The following is a 16,021-nucleotide window of genomic DNA, read 5'->3' as shown; positions in this document are numbered from 1 at the left end:
ATCTGCTTGAAATCCTTTGAAATTCTGTTGGATAGTTACTTAAGGTCGGCACTTGGTGCGCTGGCCTGGCCTGGCCTGGGCTCTGGGCTCACAGCACACTTCATGGGTTCCCCTGCAGAGCTGGACTTTAACGACATGGGTGTTGGCAAGAAATTAATTTGTCTGCTACTAGCATCAGACCTGTAATTAGCTTTCGTACAACAGGGCCTTAGTAGATTTTTTTCAAGGGAAGAGTTGAGGCTGTTATGTTTCTAAATGTTGGGCATGGAGAGCACAGCCACAGGCCACAGGCTGGAATCAGGAGTGTGCTTGAGCACCGGGCCCTGTTGTGCCACCTGCGAGCTGTACCATGTAACAAATCTGACCAGTTTTCTGTCAGTGGAATCGATCAGTAATCCTGTTGATCTGACTCACACCAGGCAAGTAAGTGTCTACAAAGAAAGGCTGGAAATGGAGTCGCTATTTTATGTACTCCTCAACGTCGGAGGCTGGCAGGTTAGCCAAGGAAAGGCCTAAGAAAGGGCAGGACTTCGCGCCTCTCTGTGGGTGTCGTGAACAGCTTTATCTGCTTCCTCTCCTCTCGCTTCTGGTTTAGGCGTTTTGAAAGTGCTCCCTGGTAGTCTAACAATCCAGTGTTACATCTTCAATGTCTGTTACTAGGTATGTGGATTTAGGGTGGGTATCATTGAAAAGTCTTGGTTGTAATACTTGTGTTTTTATGTGTTTTGTTTTGAAGCAATTCGTTCTGGCTCAGAAGAGGTGTTTAGGAGCAGTTCCCTCAAGCAGTTGCTAGAGGTGGTTTTGGCATTTGGAAATTATATGAATAAAGGCCAAAGAGGAAATGCGTATGGATTCAAGATCTCCAGCCTAAATAAGATAGCTGACACAAAATCCAGTATTGATAAGTAAGTATGGGGGGGATCCAGGCACTTAGGTCAGGACTCAGATTTGTGCCCCTCTGGTCCTCCCTGGCCTCCGTGACACTGCAGTCTTCACTCTGAACTCCTTTCTCACTTCTCTCTTCCCTTGTCTGACATTGACTCTTCCCTAATACTCCCCCAAGTTCCTGCCGGACCAATTGTCCATCATCCATCTTCTGTCCACAGGGACATCATCTATTCCAAGGGTTTTGTTTTTTACTCCTGCCTTTTAAAAGAAAAAACCATTTTTTTTTTTTGGTAAATCTTTTATTATAATCTACTCAAAATAGGTCAGTAATCATAAATGTAGGGCTTGATGAATTTCCATAAATTGAACACACCTGAATGAATTAAAAGCACCCAGATCAAGAAACAGAATATTACCAGCCCTCTGGAAGTCTCCTCACAAACCCTCTCAGCCATTCCTCCTCTCCAGAAAACTGTGTCCCAGAGAAAAGAAAAAAACTGATAGTCAGTGCTGGAATGTGAAACTTACTGGGTTTTTAGGTTATGTTTTCCTTTATATGTTGCAGCCAGCAGCTATAGCAAAAAATACTATGATGTATAAATAAATGCATTTTGGCTCTTAGTATTCAGCTGCTCATCCCACAACTCATTAAAATGCTTCCTAGAAAGTGTACAACTCTGCATTTTAGGTGAACAGTTTCTCATTAGAGACACCGAGATGTGAAAACACTCTTGTTTCATTAACAGGTAGGGTCATTAGGCATATTAACTCTAGTTTCCCTGAGATCTGTGTTTCTGTGAGGTTCTCACTGACTTCAAAGGGATTTGCACAATTGATTCTAAGGTATAGGCTTCTCTGTACCCAGATTCCTTTTAGAAATGTGGGCTGTTCGCCCTAGTAATTGCTAACTAAGGTTTTTTACCCTGTATCTTCTATAGGTTTCATGAAGCATAGGATTCTGGCAACCCTGAATTCATCTTAGAAGAAATAAGCAATGTGTTAATTTGTTATTTTTGCATCATGTAGATATAGATTAATGAAGAGCAGCTATTGTGTTATAGCTCTGCCACCTTATTTTTAATGTAAGCACTTGATCATTTTCAGAACACTTTCACATTTGATTGTCACAACAGCCTGTGAAGTACACAGTCAAATGCTATTATCACCTGTTGTCAGATAAACTGAGACAGGGTCAAGTGGCTCATTTAGCTTGCCTGAGGTTATAACAAGCAAGATATTTGGCCTTATAGGTATTTGATACCTGTTCTCTTGGTCTGTACACAGCTCTACTCTTAACCTACAGATGGATCTGCTTTGGAGGTTGTAGTAGGGAACTCTTAGGGCACTGGCAGATCTTATTTACATATAAAAGCAGCCACTTTTTAAAGGAAGGTGTTTTGCATACACATACCCACACAAACACATATTAAAGTGAATCACTAGTCCTCTGGCACTTACTATGTGATTATCTGCTTATTTATTGAGGTTACTATAGAATTTATATAACGTACAGGCCTTTTCAGAAGAATGAATTAAAAGTATTTCTGATCTTTCTTTTTCCTCTTTTTTCTGCCTTTAATATTATATTTGGTTCTCAGATGTAACACCCATGTCTTGCAAACCAAGCAGTATGCCTTGCCAGTAAGCAGTCACTCATTCAGTGTCGTTCGACTGCATCTAAATCAGACAGCATAACAGGCAGGACAGTCAGCGTGAAGGGAATATTCACTCAACGTAGAAGGCTCAGTTACTGTAACAACCAGGGAACAATCAGATGGCTATTTAGTTTGTTCATTCTTCAAGAATTTGTGTTTACTCAAATGAGGTATCATTTGGATAGCAAACAAATGGGGAAGATCTGATCTTGTTTTGAGCCTTTCTAATTCATTCTTCTGAAAAGCCTTGTACATTATATAAATTCTGTAGTAACCTCAGAAGCATATATGATTAAGTAAATTAATTGAAATGTCTCTAAATAACAAAGCATTTCTCTAAGATAAGGGAAAAAATAGCATTACCGTTGCTTGTGATGGTAGCTAGCATTTTGCTCCCTCTCCTGTCATCTTAGGTGAGAGGGACATGGGCAGACAGGTAGATTCTGTGAAGAGCAAAACTGAAATGGAAGGATGCAGCCAAACACCTGAACAATAAGTCATTAGAATTATTGGCCACTGTTTCGTACTGAGGGGCCATTGTCTTCTAATTATAAAGAGCAAGAAAAATGAAGGAAATGTTTTTAAAAATGTGAGTCAGGTAACTGAGGAATAGGATTGCGCTGTCTCTGTGAAACCACAATGGTAACTAGAAATGGTTTTCACTGTGATGGAAAAGAAAATTGTTTGAGAACTCTTATTTTTGGTTAGAGGTGGGTGGGAGTGTTGTGATTTAGCATTTTGAATTAGCATACTGCCTAAATCATGAAAATGTCTTAAAGAAATGCATTTGTATCTTCCTGATTATGATAAATTGAATAGATTTGTAGTTCTTGATCCTGGCTGCATGTTAGAGTCACCAGGGAGTTTTTAAAAAATGCCCACGCCTGGCTCCACCTCATTCCGATTAAATGAATCTCTGGGGTTGGCCCAGGCATCTGGAGTCCAGGTGATTGTAATGTGCAGTGCAGTCGGTAACAGTGGGACCAGACTAACACAGCTTTGCCTGATAGATACTGTTATCAGACGCCGCCTTTCCAGTCCAGGTCAGGCAGAGTTCAGCCCTGTCACCACCGCACAGGGAGCTGGCACGGCCAACGGTTATAACTGCTACGGCTTATGCAGTTAGGAGCTGAAGTGTTGCTAAATTAGGAAGTGGATTCACAGCTGCAAAGATATCACATGATGACAGTTATGGCCCACTTCCAGGTTCTGCCCTGAAATAGGGGGCTTTCTAACTTTCCGACCACCCTTTGGACAAAACCTTAAATAAAAATGATCAATAACTGTCATCAGCGAGTTTGCTACTCTATACTTTTAGACTTGAAAATAGGTGCCCTCTCCAGTGCAGTAAACATCCCTCACTCCACCCAGTCCGACTTGTCATGAACCTGCAGGGCGCACCCCATTTGGGGTAGATCCCTGCGAAGGTAAACTTGAGCTTGTCCCCATTGGCAGTGGTGCAGTAGTGCACTTTAATCACCTATCACGTTACCCAGATTCTGAAGGATGGATGCTCATTGTGGGCCAGAAATGTGATTCCTACCCCTGTTTTAGGAACTATATGCTTCCTTTTGACATATGTTTATGTAAATCTGATGCAGGCTCTCCTGTTATCCCCTTCTCTTGAAAATCTCTGCCTTAAAGGAACCTCCCAATTTCAAAGTTAATGCAGGAATATAGCATCACTATGGGTTCTACCACTTGAGCTGTAAATCCCGTGTAGATATTAACCATGTTTAATACTCTTCTCTTCTTTGATTGTAGGAACATTACCCTTTTGCACTATCTCATAACTATTGTGGAAAATAAATGCCCCAATGTTCTCAATCTGAATGAAGAATTGCGAGATATTCCTCAAGCCGCAAAAGTAAAGTAAGTACTTATAGTGACTCGTTTTAGTTTTTTAAATCATGTGGACTGTGCACTTAGCCATTGAGATAGTTAGTTAGCATTGCATGAAGTGGGCCCTTCTGTTTGTTTTCCCCTGAACATCAGATGAAGTAAAGTTTGACTCATATCCAAAAGTCACTCAAATGTGTTACAAGGTTTTGAATATACATTTGTTCTAACTCCTTTGGAATACTGCTGCATGCAATTTTTAACTTTCATAAAACCTAATTTTCTGAGTTACTAAGAGTATAGGAAAGGAATGTGGGTTTCACAAGTACTTTTAAAAGGCGGTTCTTTTAAATACAGGTCAGAGCGCCTTTAGTTAAATAAAGATACATGGTCAAGCAAATAGAAGACCTAAATGTAAGGGTGTTGCTAATAATTTTCACATATGCACACACTACCAGAAACCAAGGCAACCCTTTAATGGGAAGCAGTCTTTATGCAAATTGAAAAGCTAAAAATAAAATGGAAAGTTGCCAAACTTTTCCCACAAACTTCACACCACGTTTCAGAAACTAGGAGCAGGCAATTTTCCCTGCAATTCTTCCCTTCCTCTTTTGGCTCTCTCTTTTTTTAAAACTTAAACTGCATCTTTTTACAGTCAATTTGAAAAGTATAATGAGCAGGCTAATTTTTTCCTTCTGTTTGTGGAATTTGGTAGAAATATACTATGTAAGGCATGAAATTAAAATATTAAAATAAATGAAGTCTTGGAGAGTTTCCTTGTATGTTGTGAATTATCTGTGAGAATTAAATTTTAATCTCTAATGTTTAGCCATGAAATAGAAAGCATTGTACATGAGAGATGCCCAGGAATCTTTCTCTGTTTAAAAAAAAAAAAAAAAAACGAAAACAAAAACTATTTAATACAACTTTAAGAAAAATCATTGTTGATTAAAATTTAAACTGTTACCTTATAATATATTACCATAGCCTTAGTGAAAAGCAATACGACAATTATGAAGAGCACAATGTGAACATGATTGTGGATAAACCAGTTTCTTTTACTTTTTCAAAGGGAGCCAAGTATGGCAAGAACTTGATTTCTACAGAGAGTAATTTGTTGAAGTGAGATTTTTGTGAGATTAAAATATAAAATATTTTTATACAAATGGGAGATGTTTCTAGTCTGCTATTTTTAACCTATACCTGCTGGCTATGGAAAACAAGGAACATAATTTTATACCTAACTTCCATAAGTTTAAAATGCTGTTGTCTTTCTGTGAGATCTGAATATGGAAGGGAATCTTAACCATTTAAAATAAACTAGTATGGACTTCCAAGCATGAAATATTTAAACCCACATTATATTTAATCCATATTATATTTAATCCAAAGTCACATATTGATTACTAAAATGTTGCTATTTACAACAGCATGACTGAGCTGGACAAAGAAATAAGTACCTTGAGAAGTGGCTTGAAAGCAGTAGAGACAGTGAGTATTTGTTTCTTGTTCTAATTCCCAGTCCCTTCACAATCTCTAATGCTGGTGATTCCCAGCGATGAGTTGCTGGTTGCCTTGATATATATTATGCCAAGGATAGACATTTATTGATTTAAAAAAGACAACCACCACCACTAAGAAGAAAAGGCTGGCTGCGTTTAGTCTGGTGACTTGAGTGGAGGCCCCAGGTGTCGTGTGTGGGTCACTGCTGCATGAGCTGGAAACAGGACCTAGAGTGTCACCCATTCACCTGTGAGGCAGGACTCTTTAAAATAAGTGGATTGGGTTAGATGATCTTCAAGGACCTGCCCAGCTTCCATGTTTTCTTAACACTTGATGTTCACTTGCAGTAGAGCAATAGAACTTCTGTGCTGTTTTTGAAGTCAGTCCTTTGTGGTGTATTTACTGAGCAGACACTTGAGGGTACAGTCTGTGCTCTAGGCAAGGGGTCACTGTGGCTCAGAATCCCTGCCCTCCAGGTGTTGCAATAGTCAGAGCTGCAGTTCCTTCTGCCTGGCCACATCCAGATAAGCACAGTGCCTACAAGGGGGCCTGGAGGAAGAGGAGTAGATTAAGGGTAGTCTGGAGGCTTATGGAACGATTGGCATATACTGGAGGAAGCTTCTCTTCTGGAAAAGAAGAACTTTGAGCTATGGTTTAGGATGGGGAGTGGGGTAAACCTAGGTGCCTAGGAGGCAGGCTGTCCCAGGCATGCAGGACAACCTGGGCCCAGGCCTCAGAGGAAGGAAGAGGGTCAGGCTGCCAGGGGCAGGGAGGAGTCAGTGGGACGGAATGTGACTGTTGGCACGGTGCCATGGGAGTACCACACAGGTGCTGCTGCCGGCAAGAAGGGGGTCGGGGATGGGAACCAGCTAGCAGAGCGGCAGCCTTATTCAGGAGAGCAGGCCTGGCTTGGGTCTGCACTCGGCAAAGTAGACTGATTCGCAGGCAGCTTGGAGAGGTGCCTCTCATGAGTGTCTTTCACATCGTTTATCAATAATGCCATGAGGACTCTCCCTTCTTTTCTTTTTTTAATCACAAAACTAAGCCATAGAAAGTGGTTGAAATTCATTAAGGATATACTTCTAGTAAAAATTAAAGTCACAATGTCTAATTTTTTCTAATTGTTTTAATAAATTAAGGAGCATGTGAGGGTTATTTTATTTTGTTTTGTTTGAGGGGACAGTTTAAAAAAAAAGGAGATGAACAAATTGAGTGGACACTTTTTCTTCCAGCCCCAGTGGGCCTATGGCCGTTATGGTGGCCTAAAGCCTGATAATAGTTGCTCTGACCCCTCCATCTGAGCCAGTTCAGAGCAAGGCCTGGGGTGGGGGATGGAAGGTTGCAAGGGAGTTTTGTGTTTGTTTATTAAAAGGATAGTTTTGCTGAACTCGTTCCATCCTTTGGGTCATATACACTCCATCACACTCTTCATAGGAAAGGGGCTACAAAAGCCTCCCCCTGCCCCTGACAGCTAAATGTCAAGAGGTAGCATTGTAAGAAACAGTAGGAGGCAGAGCTTGGCCTGTTCAAATATTCATGTGTCCTAATTGTGCCTTGCATAAATTGATTCTATTGTTTAAAGGTATTGGAACTGGAATTCTTATGAAATTATACACGAATGAAACACTGTAAAATCCCTTTCTCATCCCCACACCAAATACACACATATACTCACTTTCTACGCCCAAGTACTAGAATCATGGCAATTTCTTCCCATCAGAGCCAGCTTCATAATTTGTAATATGAGAGTCTTCACTTCTGTTATTTCATTTGAGTCTCCTCATATGTGACTATTGCCCTCCTTTTAAAAGTGAAGAAACAGGTCCAGAACAACTTGCCATGGATAAGCAGCAAACCAGTGTAAGAGTTGAGTCAGAACTCATGGCCTGTGAACCCTACACCCCTGCTTGCTAATATCTCTCCAAAGCAGGTGCAGAAGAAAATAAGGGCAATCCAGTTTGAGTCAGTTGGTACACAGCATGGTTGTTACTAACACTCTGGAGTCAGGGACCTGAGTTCAAATTCAGGCCCTGTTACAGATGCCAGACTGTCCAAATACTTTGGACAAAGAATTTAATTTTTCTAAACCACAATTTATATGTCTGCTCATGGAGGTAATGGTGCCTCACAGAGGTGTTGTGGGAATCAAATAAGAATGTGCATCTGGCAGTGGTTAAAATTAATTATTGAAATTGTATTTGAACCATCTGTGTGTTCATCACTGTGGTGATGGAGAATACGGATAAATAACAAGAGACTGATTCTCCTACCTCCTGTTCACAAAAACTGAATGGTATGGGTAAGATGAAAAATGGTATATAATTACAGCGGCAAAAGCTACAGGTGAAATTCTACTGACCCAGATCCCATGGTTTAGGAAGTAAATATAGACTTGGCAGAAAAGGAAAGGAGGAAAAATCAAGGCACCACAATTATCATAGAATATCACAATATTCTATTAGCATAGAATATCACAAAATCACAATTAGCATAGAAAAAGTTTCTTGTTTTCACTCACAAACCTTTTGAATCCAGTTTGCTCCCATTATTTAACTTCTATTAATTTTATCCAAATGCAAACTGTTTCCTTCCTAAAGCCAGAATGAGAAACTACATTGATAAAGTACAGATGGTTGGTTAAATTGCTGTTTGCGAATATGCATGTGCACATGCGCATGGCTATCATCATGGTGAGAGGAAGGGCCGGGGTTGGGGGGCGGCTAGAGTATCACAAAACGTTTAGAACAAGTCTTGATATGTCTGCCATTCTGATTTATTAAATTTGAGGCGTACGGAATATGAGACAAGGTGTGTCTGTATTTGAAACCTATGTTGACGTTATTCATTTCCTGTGTTTAAGGAGCTGGAATATCAGAAGTCTCAGCCCCCACAGCCCGGAGATAAGTTTGTGTCCGTTGTCAGCCAGTTCATCACAGTAGCCAGCTTCAGCTTCTCTGATGTTGAAGATCTTCTAGCAGAAGCCAAAGACCTGGTAAATTTCCCCCTTGCACACTGAGTGTTGTTTGACGGGGCTGGGCTTCAATTCAGTACTTTCAGATATTAATTACACTGTACAGGAAGCAGCAGGAATGAGATCCAAACATCATGGCACAGGAAATGAAGTAGTAGATGATTGTTTTCCAGATTCCATTGTTTTGTATATCATAGGTATATTTTCATTTCCCTGACTGTGATTAGTTGAAATACATTTTTGTCTAACCTGCTTGTGGTGCCTTTAGACCTTTAAGGCTCTCATAGTATAAGAGCAGAATATAGTTCAGGATCGAAGTACTTATCTCTGGGAACCAGAAAAGAGTAGACGATGAAAACTAGGGCAGAATGGAAATGTACCTTAGGAGAACAGGGCACTACCTATTAAAATCTCCAGCAGAACTTATTAAAGGAGCTGCATTTTAATTCACAGTCTCATTACAAGAAGTATAATTTTTTTTGTTGGACATTTCATTCTGTGATTTTTGCTATTTTCAAAATTTTTGTTTCCCATAGAGGAAAATTTTGTTGAGTAATAACCAAGACCTTTAACTCCTCACCCCCGCCTGCCTTCTCTTTATCTCAGGTTGTTTCCTCTTCCCAAATGCACACACATTCATGTACAAATGCATGCACACATTCTCTCATTTTCTCTGCATGTATCTCATGTGCCACAACACTCTTGTTTTCACTTGAATCTTGAGTAAATGGCTATCATTTTTCTGTGGTCACCTATCAATTATAGGTATGGATGATTGTTTATATAACTGTACACATATACCTAACTGTGCAGAAGTAGACTGTATTGACCTATATCAGCTAATCTTAGCGTTAAACTTCCTCTCCAACCTTATCAAATAAAGGAGAAGAATATATATATATATACATATATATGTATGTATATGAATGACTGCTATTAGGGGTCCAAACTCTGATCCTGCGATGGAAATCAGTCAACTGATGTCAGAAACCGTGGCTCAAACGTCCACTGTGAAAGCCTCCACCGTATTTTATGTATGCCTCACCACTTTGGAGTATGTGCTTTGTAAAGGACGAGGTGCCCCCTGCCCCGTTATCTTAACTGAGCAATACACTACCTACTTTATCAAGGGGCCCAAACATTTTTATAAGAAGCAATTAGATAGTTGTTTTTTTTATTTAAACACACACAAAAAACCAAAACCTACTTCGTTTTTTTTTTTTTTTTTTTTTTTTTTTAGTGTGGGAACTTTAATCTGAGCCCAGTTTTCTTTAGATTTTTAAGACTAAAATATACATGACTTCATCATCACCAGAATTCCTAGATAAAAAGATCATTCAGGATGGCTAGAAGTACACGAACTTGAATGTTTTAGAAGCTTAGTTATTAAATGTCTATTGCTATTTTGTTCATACCAAAACTTTTAGAAATTAGCTTACAAAACCCTGAAAAAAGCTAGAACACTATATGTGGTGTGTGAAGAATGCTATATTTTTCCCCAAAGAGCTCTGTTTTCTGATAGAATATTTCCAAATAAGTAAAACATTGAGAACAACTCGATGAAGAGAGAAATTGTAAAAAGAACATTTTTATTATAAATTTAAAGATATGAAATAATAATTATAAAATGTCATATAAATATATATTAGTCAAAATTTATTTTATTTAAAATAAATATTTAAAACATTTTCCTTAAGATATAATAGATAATGTTACTGAAATACCAGAAGAACTTAACAATATAATAAAGGCAAGTGAAGTAAGAAAAATAAAATCAACTAGAAACTGTTGGTTTTGGGGGACTGCATAAATACATCATGGTCTAGACATGAACAAAATTTAAAATCTGGAAAATGTTAACTAGTTGATTGAGCATAGCAAAGTAATTCATTGACTCTGTAGCCAAGAACACTATCCTTGTAGCCTAGAAGTGGCAGCATTATATCCTTGCAAAAGAAGTATAACTTTAACAAACTGACTGGCATTGAAGATTATTTGGGTAGTTATAATAATGCTAAGATTATTGAAAGCATACTGTCTAGAGTTAAGAAAATAACTTCTGGAAGAATTAAAAACAGAAACAGTTAAAAGTAAAAAGAGACAGAATATACTATTGTTATTGTATACATATATTTTTATTTAATTTTTTAAAACTCTCCCTTAATATTTTGCATTTTGGCTGTTTAAAAAGATTGGCATTGAAAAAATGTTCTAAAACAAAAGGTTTGGAATAAAATTGTATTCTCAGTCATACATTTTGAGTTGCATTAAGGATCCGCTAACCACTTAGTTTTCTAATTGAGTCCCAGGAAGTAGCCTAACAATACCAGCATTATCTATGATTAGGAAAAACAGCTAAGAAATGCTGGCTCCCATTTGCTTTCGATATTAACCATATGGCACCAATAAATGATATTAAACTACTTCAAAGAAAAGTTAAAAGTAGAAGTTTCCTTACCCCTGCTGAGCTTCCTATTAATTTTATGTTTTGGGTGCTCGGTCTTATAATATTTTGCTTTCTTGTTTTTACTACTGTTTTAGTTAATAAAAAGCCATAGAAAGTCATCATAGATGTTAAGCGTAAATGAGATAAAAAGGAATAAATGGTTTCAAAAGTTGAGGAGTATTACAATTTTTACTTTGGAAATGATTAGTAGACATGTTCAGCAGCTGAAGATAAATACAGGCTCACTAAAGTCCATCAAGTTATATTGACTCAGCTACTTAAGAGGGTGAGAGGCAAGAAGATCGCTTGAGCCCAGGATTTCAAGGCTGTAGTGCACCGTGATCGCCCCTGTGAAGCAGCCACTGCACTCCAGCCTGGGAAACATAGTGAGACCCATCTCTTAAAGAGAAAAAAAAGCTGACTTAATTTGAGCTTTATTCTTGTAAAGTGATTTATATTGAATTATGGAATTCTCTTGGAATACTGAACTTCTTAAAACCTTCTGTCTTCCAGTTTACTAAAGCAGTGAAGCATTTTGGGGAAGAAGCTGGCAAAATGCAGCCGGATGAGTTCTTTGGCATTTTTGATCAGTTTCTTCAAGCTGTGTCAGAAGCCAAACAAGAGAATGAAAACATGAGGAGGAGGAAGGAAGAAGAAGAGCGTCGAGCTCGCATGGAAGCTCAGGTAAGAGTATGACTAACTGGCTAGTTCCTCCTCCAGGAGGTTCTACAGCTACAGCCCAGCCCAGGGTTTGTAGACCTTGCCAGCACTGTGATGTGATGTGCTGGCAAGGAGGAAGGCGGGAGTGTACTCTCCAGAATGCTGCCGGGAGTTTAAAGTAGTAGCAAGTTCCCTTTGGCCAGTTTGACAGTATACATCCAAAGCCTTTAAAAATGTATCCACATCCTTTAATCTGGAATTCCATTTCTTAGAAATTATTTTAAAGAAAGAATCATAAATTTGTACAAAGAGGGCAACATTCTTTATAATAGCCCCAAGCTGGACACAGCCTAAATGTTTACCAATAGGGCATTAGTTCTAAATGATGTAACAGCTACATAACGGAATATTAATGTAGTCCTTAAAAGACATACCTTCAAAGAATATTTAATGAGGGGGGAGGGGGCGGGTATATACATATATAATGAGTGAGATGTGCACCATCTGGGGGATGGTCATGCTGGAGACTCAGACTTGGGGGGGATGCGCATTTATTGAAACCTTAAAATCTGTACCCACATAATATGCCGAAATAAAAAAAAAAAAGAATATTTAATGATATGTAAGAAAGCTTACAAAATGATTTCTACATGAAATCCTTTTTAAATTTATTTTTTTAAATAAGCATAAATATGTATAGAAAATAATAGTGGTGGGATAAACCCCAAAATTTCACAATGGTTATCTCTGGTAGTAGAATTAAAGATGTTTTCTTGCCCCGTTCCTTTTGTCTGAATTATCCAAGTGTTCTGGAATGTGTATGTATTACTTGGCTTTTAAAAACAGTAGCTCTTGTGCAGCAAGTTCCGGCATCCACAGTAGACACAAGCTAAGCCATTGATATGAGGAAAGTGGCCTGATGATCATTTGCTTTAGACCCTGTGTACCATAAAGAAAACAATATTTGAGGTCTATTTAATAGTGATAACGTTTTCCATTATAAAAACAGATTACCTCAGTTGCTCTCATTTTAACTAGAATATCACAAGGTTTACCTAGAACCTAGAGGATAGTCTAACCACAAAGCAGTGCTAATTTTTTGTCACTGTTCATCACTTCCATGATGGAGACCTCAAGTCCCATTTACCCCTTAGTCAGCAACTGCAGATGAGCATAGCTTGGTGATACCAGAGCATTGCCACATTTCAGAGTTCCTCTCCACTGAAAACAAAATACAGTACATTGACACTTCTCTAAAAGGTTTCTTTATATTTGCAGCTCAAAGAGCAACGTGAAAGGGAACGTAAAATGAGAAAAGCAAAAGAGAACAGCGAAGAAAGCGGAGAGTTTGATGACCTTGTTTCAGCGTTACGCTCCGGAGAAGTGTTTGACAAAGACCTTTCCAAATTGAAACGGAATCGCAAACGCATTACCAACCAGATGACGGACAGCAGCCGAGAGAGACCAGTCACAAAACTTAATTTCTAATTTTCCATGAATACTTTTCTAGAAAGCGCATTAGTATCCCTTTGAAGTGACTAGAACTTTTCATTACACTGCCTTGCAATCCAAACGGTGGCAATTTCTTCCCTCATCTGTGAGTGAATGTGTGTATGTAAATGTATGCGTGTGTATATATATGTATTAAAAAGTGTATATAGAAGTCTGAGTGTTGTCTGGAGACCTATATGTATAGCTAAAAAATTTTGTTAATGTATGTGCTCAGAAACCCTTCGTGTATGCATTCACATTGAGTGTGGCTCATTTTCTCTCCCTGAACACCATGACTGTTCAGAAGCACAATATTATCTCCTGAAAGAGATGACAGAGACATTCCCTAGAGTATATTTAAAAAAGAAAAGGCTTGCAGAATATTTTATGGTTTCCAAGCTTGGTATACTCTGAAATTATTTTCATTGGTGGAACTGGAGTTGGACAAATGTAGATGTAAAATGGTTTTTGATAGTTGACAATGTGATGCTGGTGCATCGCATCAGTAATAAGTAGGACCAGCTTAGAATTTCTGACGTTGGTGTGGGGATACAGTCTGTAAATATTTATTAAGAACATCTTGCACACAATGTGAATCATGTAGAATGTCAATCAGAATTTTTCTGTATATTTAAAACTTGGACATCAATTTTTTTTTCCCCCCTAATTTCATCAAGTTCTCTGCCAAGTACTCTTGATGACTTCTTTAAATTGCTTTTGGAAAGAACACTATCTTCATGCAATCCACACTCTTGTTAAAAAAAAAAGATTACCAGAATGTGCTTCTTGTTCTAACAATATAGATATATAAACCTGAAAAATAAAATATCCTACCCAAGACTTAAAGGTAGAATTCTCTGAAGGGATAAAGATTCTTTAAAAAAATTTTTTAATGGGGTGCCTTTTTGTTGTTGTTGTATTTTCTATTTTCTGTTTTGTAGGACAAGCTGCATCTTCTGTAAATATAGGTCTGGAATAAATGACACTTAAAGAATGCACAAAATGTCAACAGCATCAGCAGATATGCCCAGATCTATTTATCTCTAAGTATATTTGAAGTGGTTTGTTTATATGTTGTCATTTTAAATTGTATGTCAGTAAAGCTACCTGTAAAATTTCAGTCCAAAAAATAAAGCTCTCAGGGAGAAACAATAAAAACAATGAACATTAGAAAATAAAATATAGATGCTTACCATTAACCTACCAATTCTTAATATCCTTAAATTATATGATATATAAAGAGGACTGTTACTTTTTGCCTTTTTTTTTTTTTTTTTTTTTTGCTTTGCTTTATTTATTTGTAGTTGGGATGGGGGGCCTAATGTTTATTCTTTTCTTTCCATTGATCCTATTGTGGTTGGGTTTCCTGTGGAGAGAGTAGTTTGTCCTGTTGCACTAGATTATTTACTCACTAAATTGAGTTTTTCAATTAACAAATATTTATTAAGCACCTACTGTGTACCAGGCATAGTAGGGCTACAATGGTAAGCAAGACAGAGTCCCTGCCCCCACGGAGCTTATGCTGTAATGGGGATATTAAGGGATGAATAGAATACCAATGTGTGCACTGTACAGGAATCACGCTATTTAAAAATAATTTGTATAAACTATAATGCTTAGTGCAGATGGCAAGGTATCTGTGCTAAGTGAAAGCTGTGAAATAGTGCTCTAAGAGTTGTCAAGAGCTGTGGTTTTACATTTTGTTTCTCATTGCAAACATAGTGACTTTCTACACATTATATGGACATAAACGTCTCCTAGCAAATAAAACGGTCATGAATACAAAGCAGAGGTCACGCTCCCCCACCCCCTAGTTAACCGAGCTCTGCGCGTACACCACGTTAAAGGTGCAGATGGAGACTCGGCTCAAAAAGGCTTAGAGATGAGGAGTTGGATATAATGATGGTTTTGTCTATTCCTTAACTAAAGTGCCTCTATGTATATTCTTTTCTACTTAAAGCAAGAGAAATTTGGTCTGGCTCAATTTTGAAACTGTATTTTGAAAATGGCTTTGTCTTACAGTTTAAGGAATAGACATGGGGAGGAAGAGTCACATACAGGAGCAAGTTTGTGTAGCATGTCCCTCTTGCCCTTCTTAAATCATCCTCTTTTTGATATGGCCATCCTGGTAGGCCTCCTTTGCCATGTCCACGTTTGGTTCCTTTCCCCGAAAACTGTGTGCAGGTAATTCCATGTGCCATTGTTGAGAAGAAAAAAACAAAAAAAACCTTTTAGATTGGTGCTGGTGTAAGTAGCCACTTTTCTCTCTTGGGTGTGTATTTTAAAGTTTTTTGTTTGTTTTTTTAAATTAATGCCAAAAAGAAAAAGCATAATTTGTAAACTTAATTATATGTCTTGTATCTTATTAGTTTAGTAGTCGGAACCACTTAGTCTTTAGGTGCAAGACTGTTGTTAGATAGTACCAAGAAAAAGGATGTTGTATGTGTTATGAGACTGTACATTTTTTAAAAAATAGCAATATGCAATAAAGAGATGAATTCATTGGGTGTACATATATTCTTTTTGTGAACATCATCAAGCTTCTTGGAACTTTCCACCATTGAATTT

At 38.0% G+C, this 16,021-nt stretch overlaps 1 protein-coding gene across 5 annotated transcripts in view; it reads left to right on the top strand.

The window, feature by feature from the left end:
* DAAM1 (dishevelled associated activator of morphogenesis 1) overlaps positions 1-15,780 on the top strand; it is a 166,944-nt gene extending 151,164 nt beyond the window's left edge. For all 5 annotated transcript variants that reach the window (XM_012785657.3, XM_012785654.3, XM_012785655.3 and 2 more), the window contains 6 exons: positions 737-905; positions 4,308-4,415; positions 5,813-5,873; positions 8,746-8,877; positions 11,816-11,986; positions 13,241-15,780. In XM_012785657.3, coding sequence (XP_012641111.1) covers positions 737-905; positions 4,308-4,415; positions 5,813-5,873; positions 8,746-8,877; positions 11,816-11,986; positions 13,241-13,450 — 851 coding nt within the window. In that variant the 3' untranslated portion in view covers positions 13,451-15,780. The remainder of the gene's footprint in view (positions 1-736; positions 906-4,307; positions 4,416-5,812; positions 5,874-8,745; positions 8,878-11,815; positions 11,987-13,240) is intronic.
* The last annotated feature ends 241 nt before the right edge of the window (positions 15,781-16,021 follow it).

This window comes from Microcebus murinus, chromosome 6 (genome assembly GCF_040939455.1).
Source record: "Microcebus murinus isolate Inina chromosome 6, M.murinus_Inina_mat1.0, whole genome shotgun sequence".
NCBI classification, from domain to species: Eukaryota; Metazoa; Chordata; class Mammalia; order Primates; family Cheirogaleidae; genus Microcebus; species Microcebus murinus.
The sequence above is the reverse complement of the archived record's forward strand: the minus strand, read 5'-3'. Positions and strand labels throughout refer to the sequence as shown.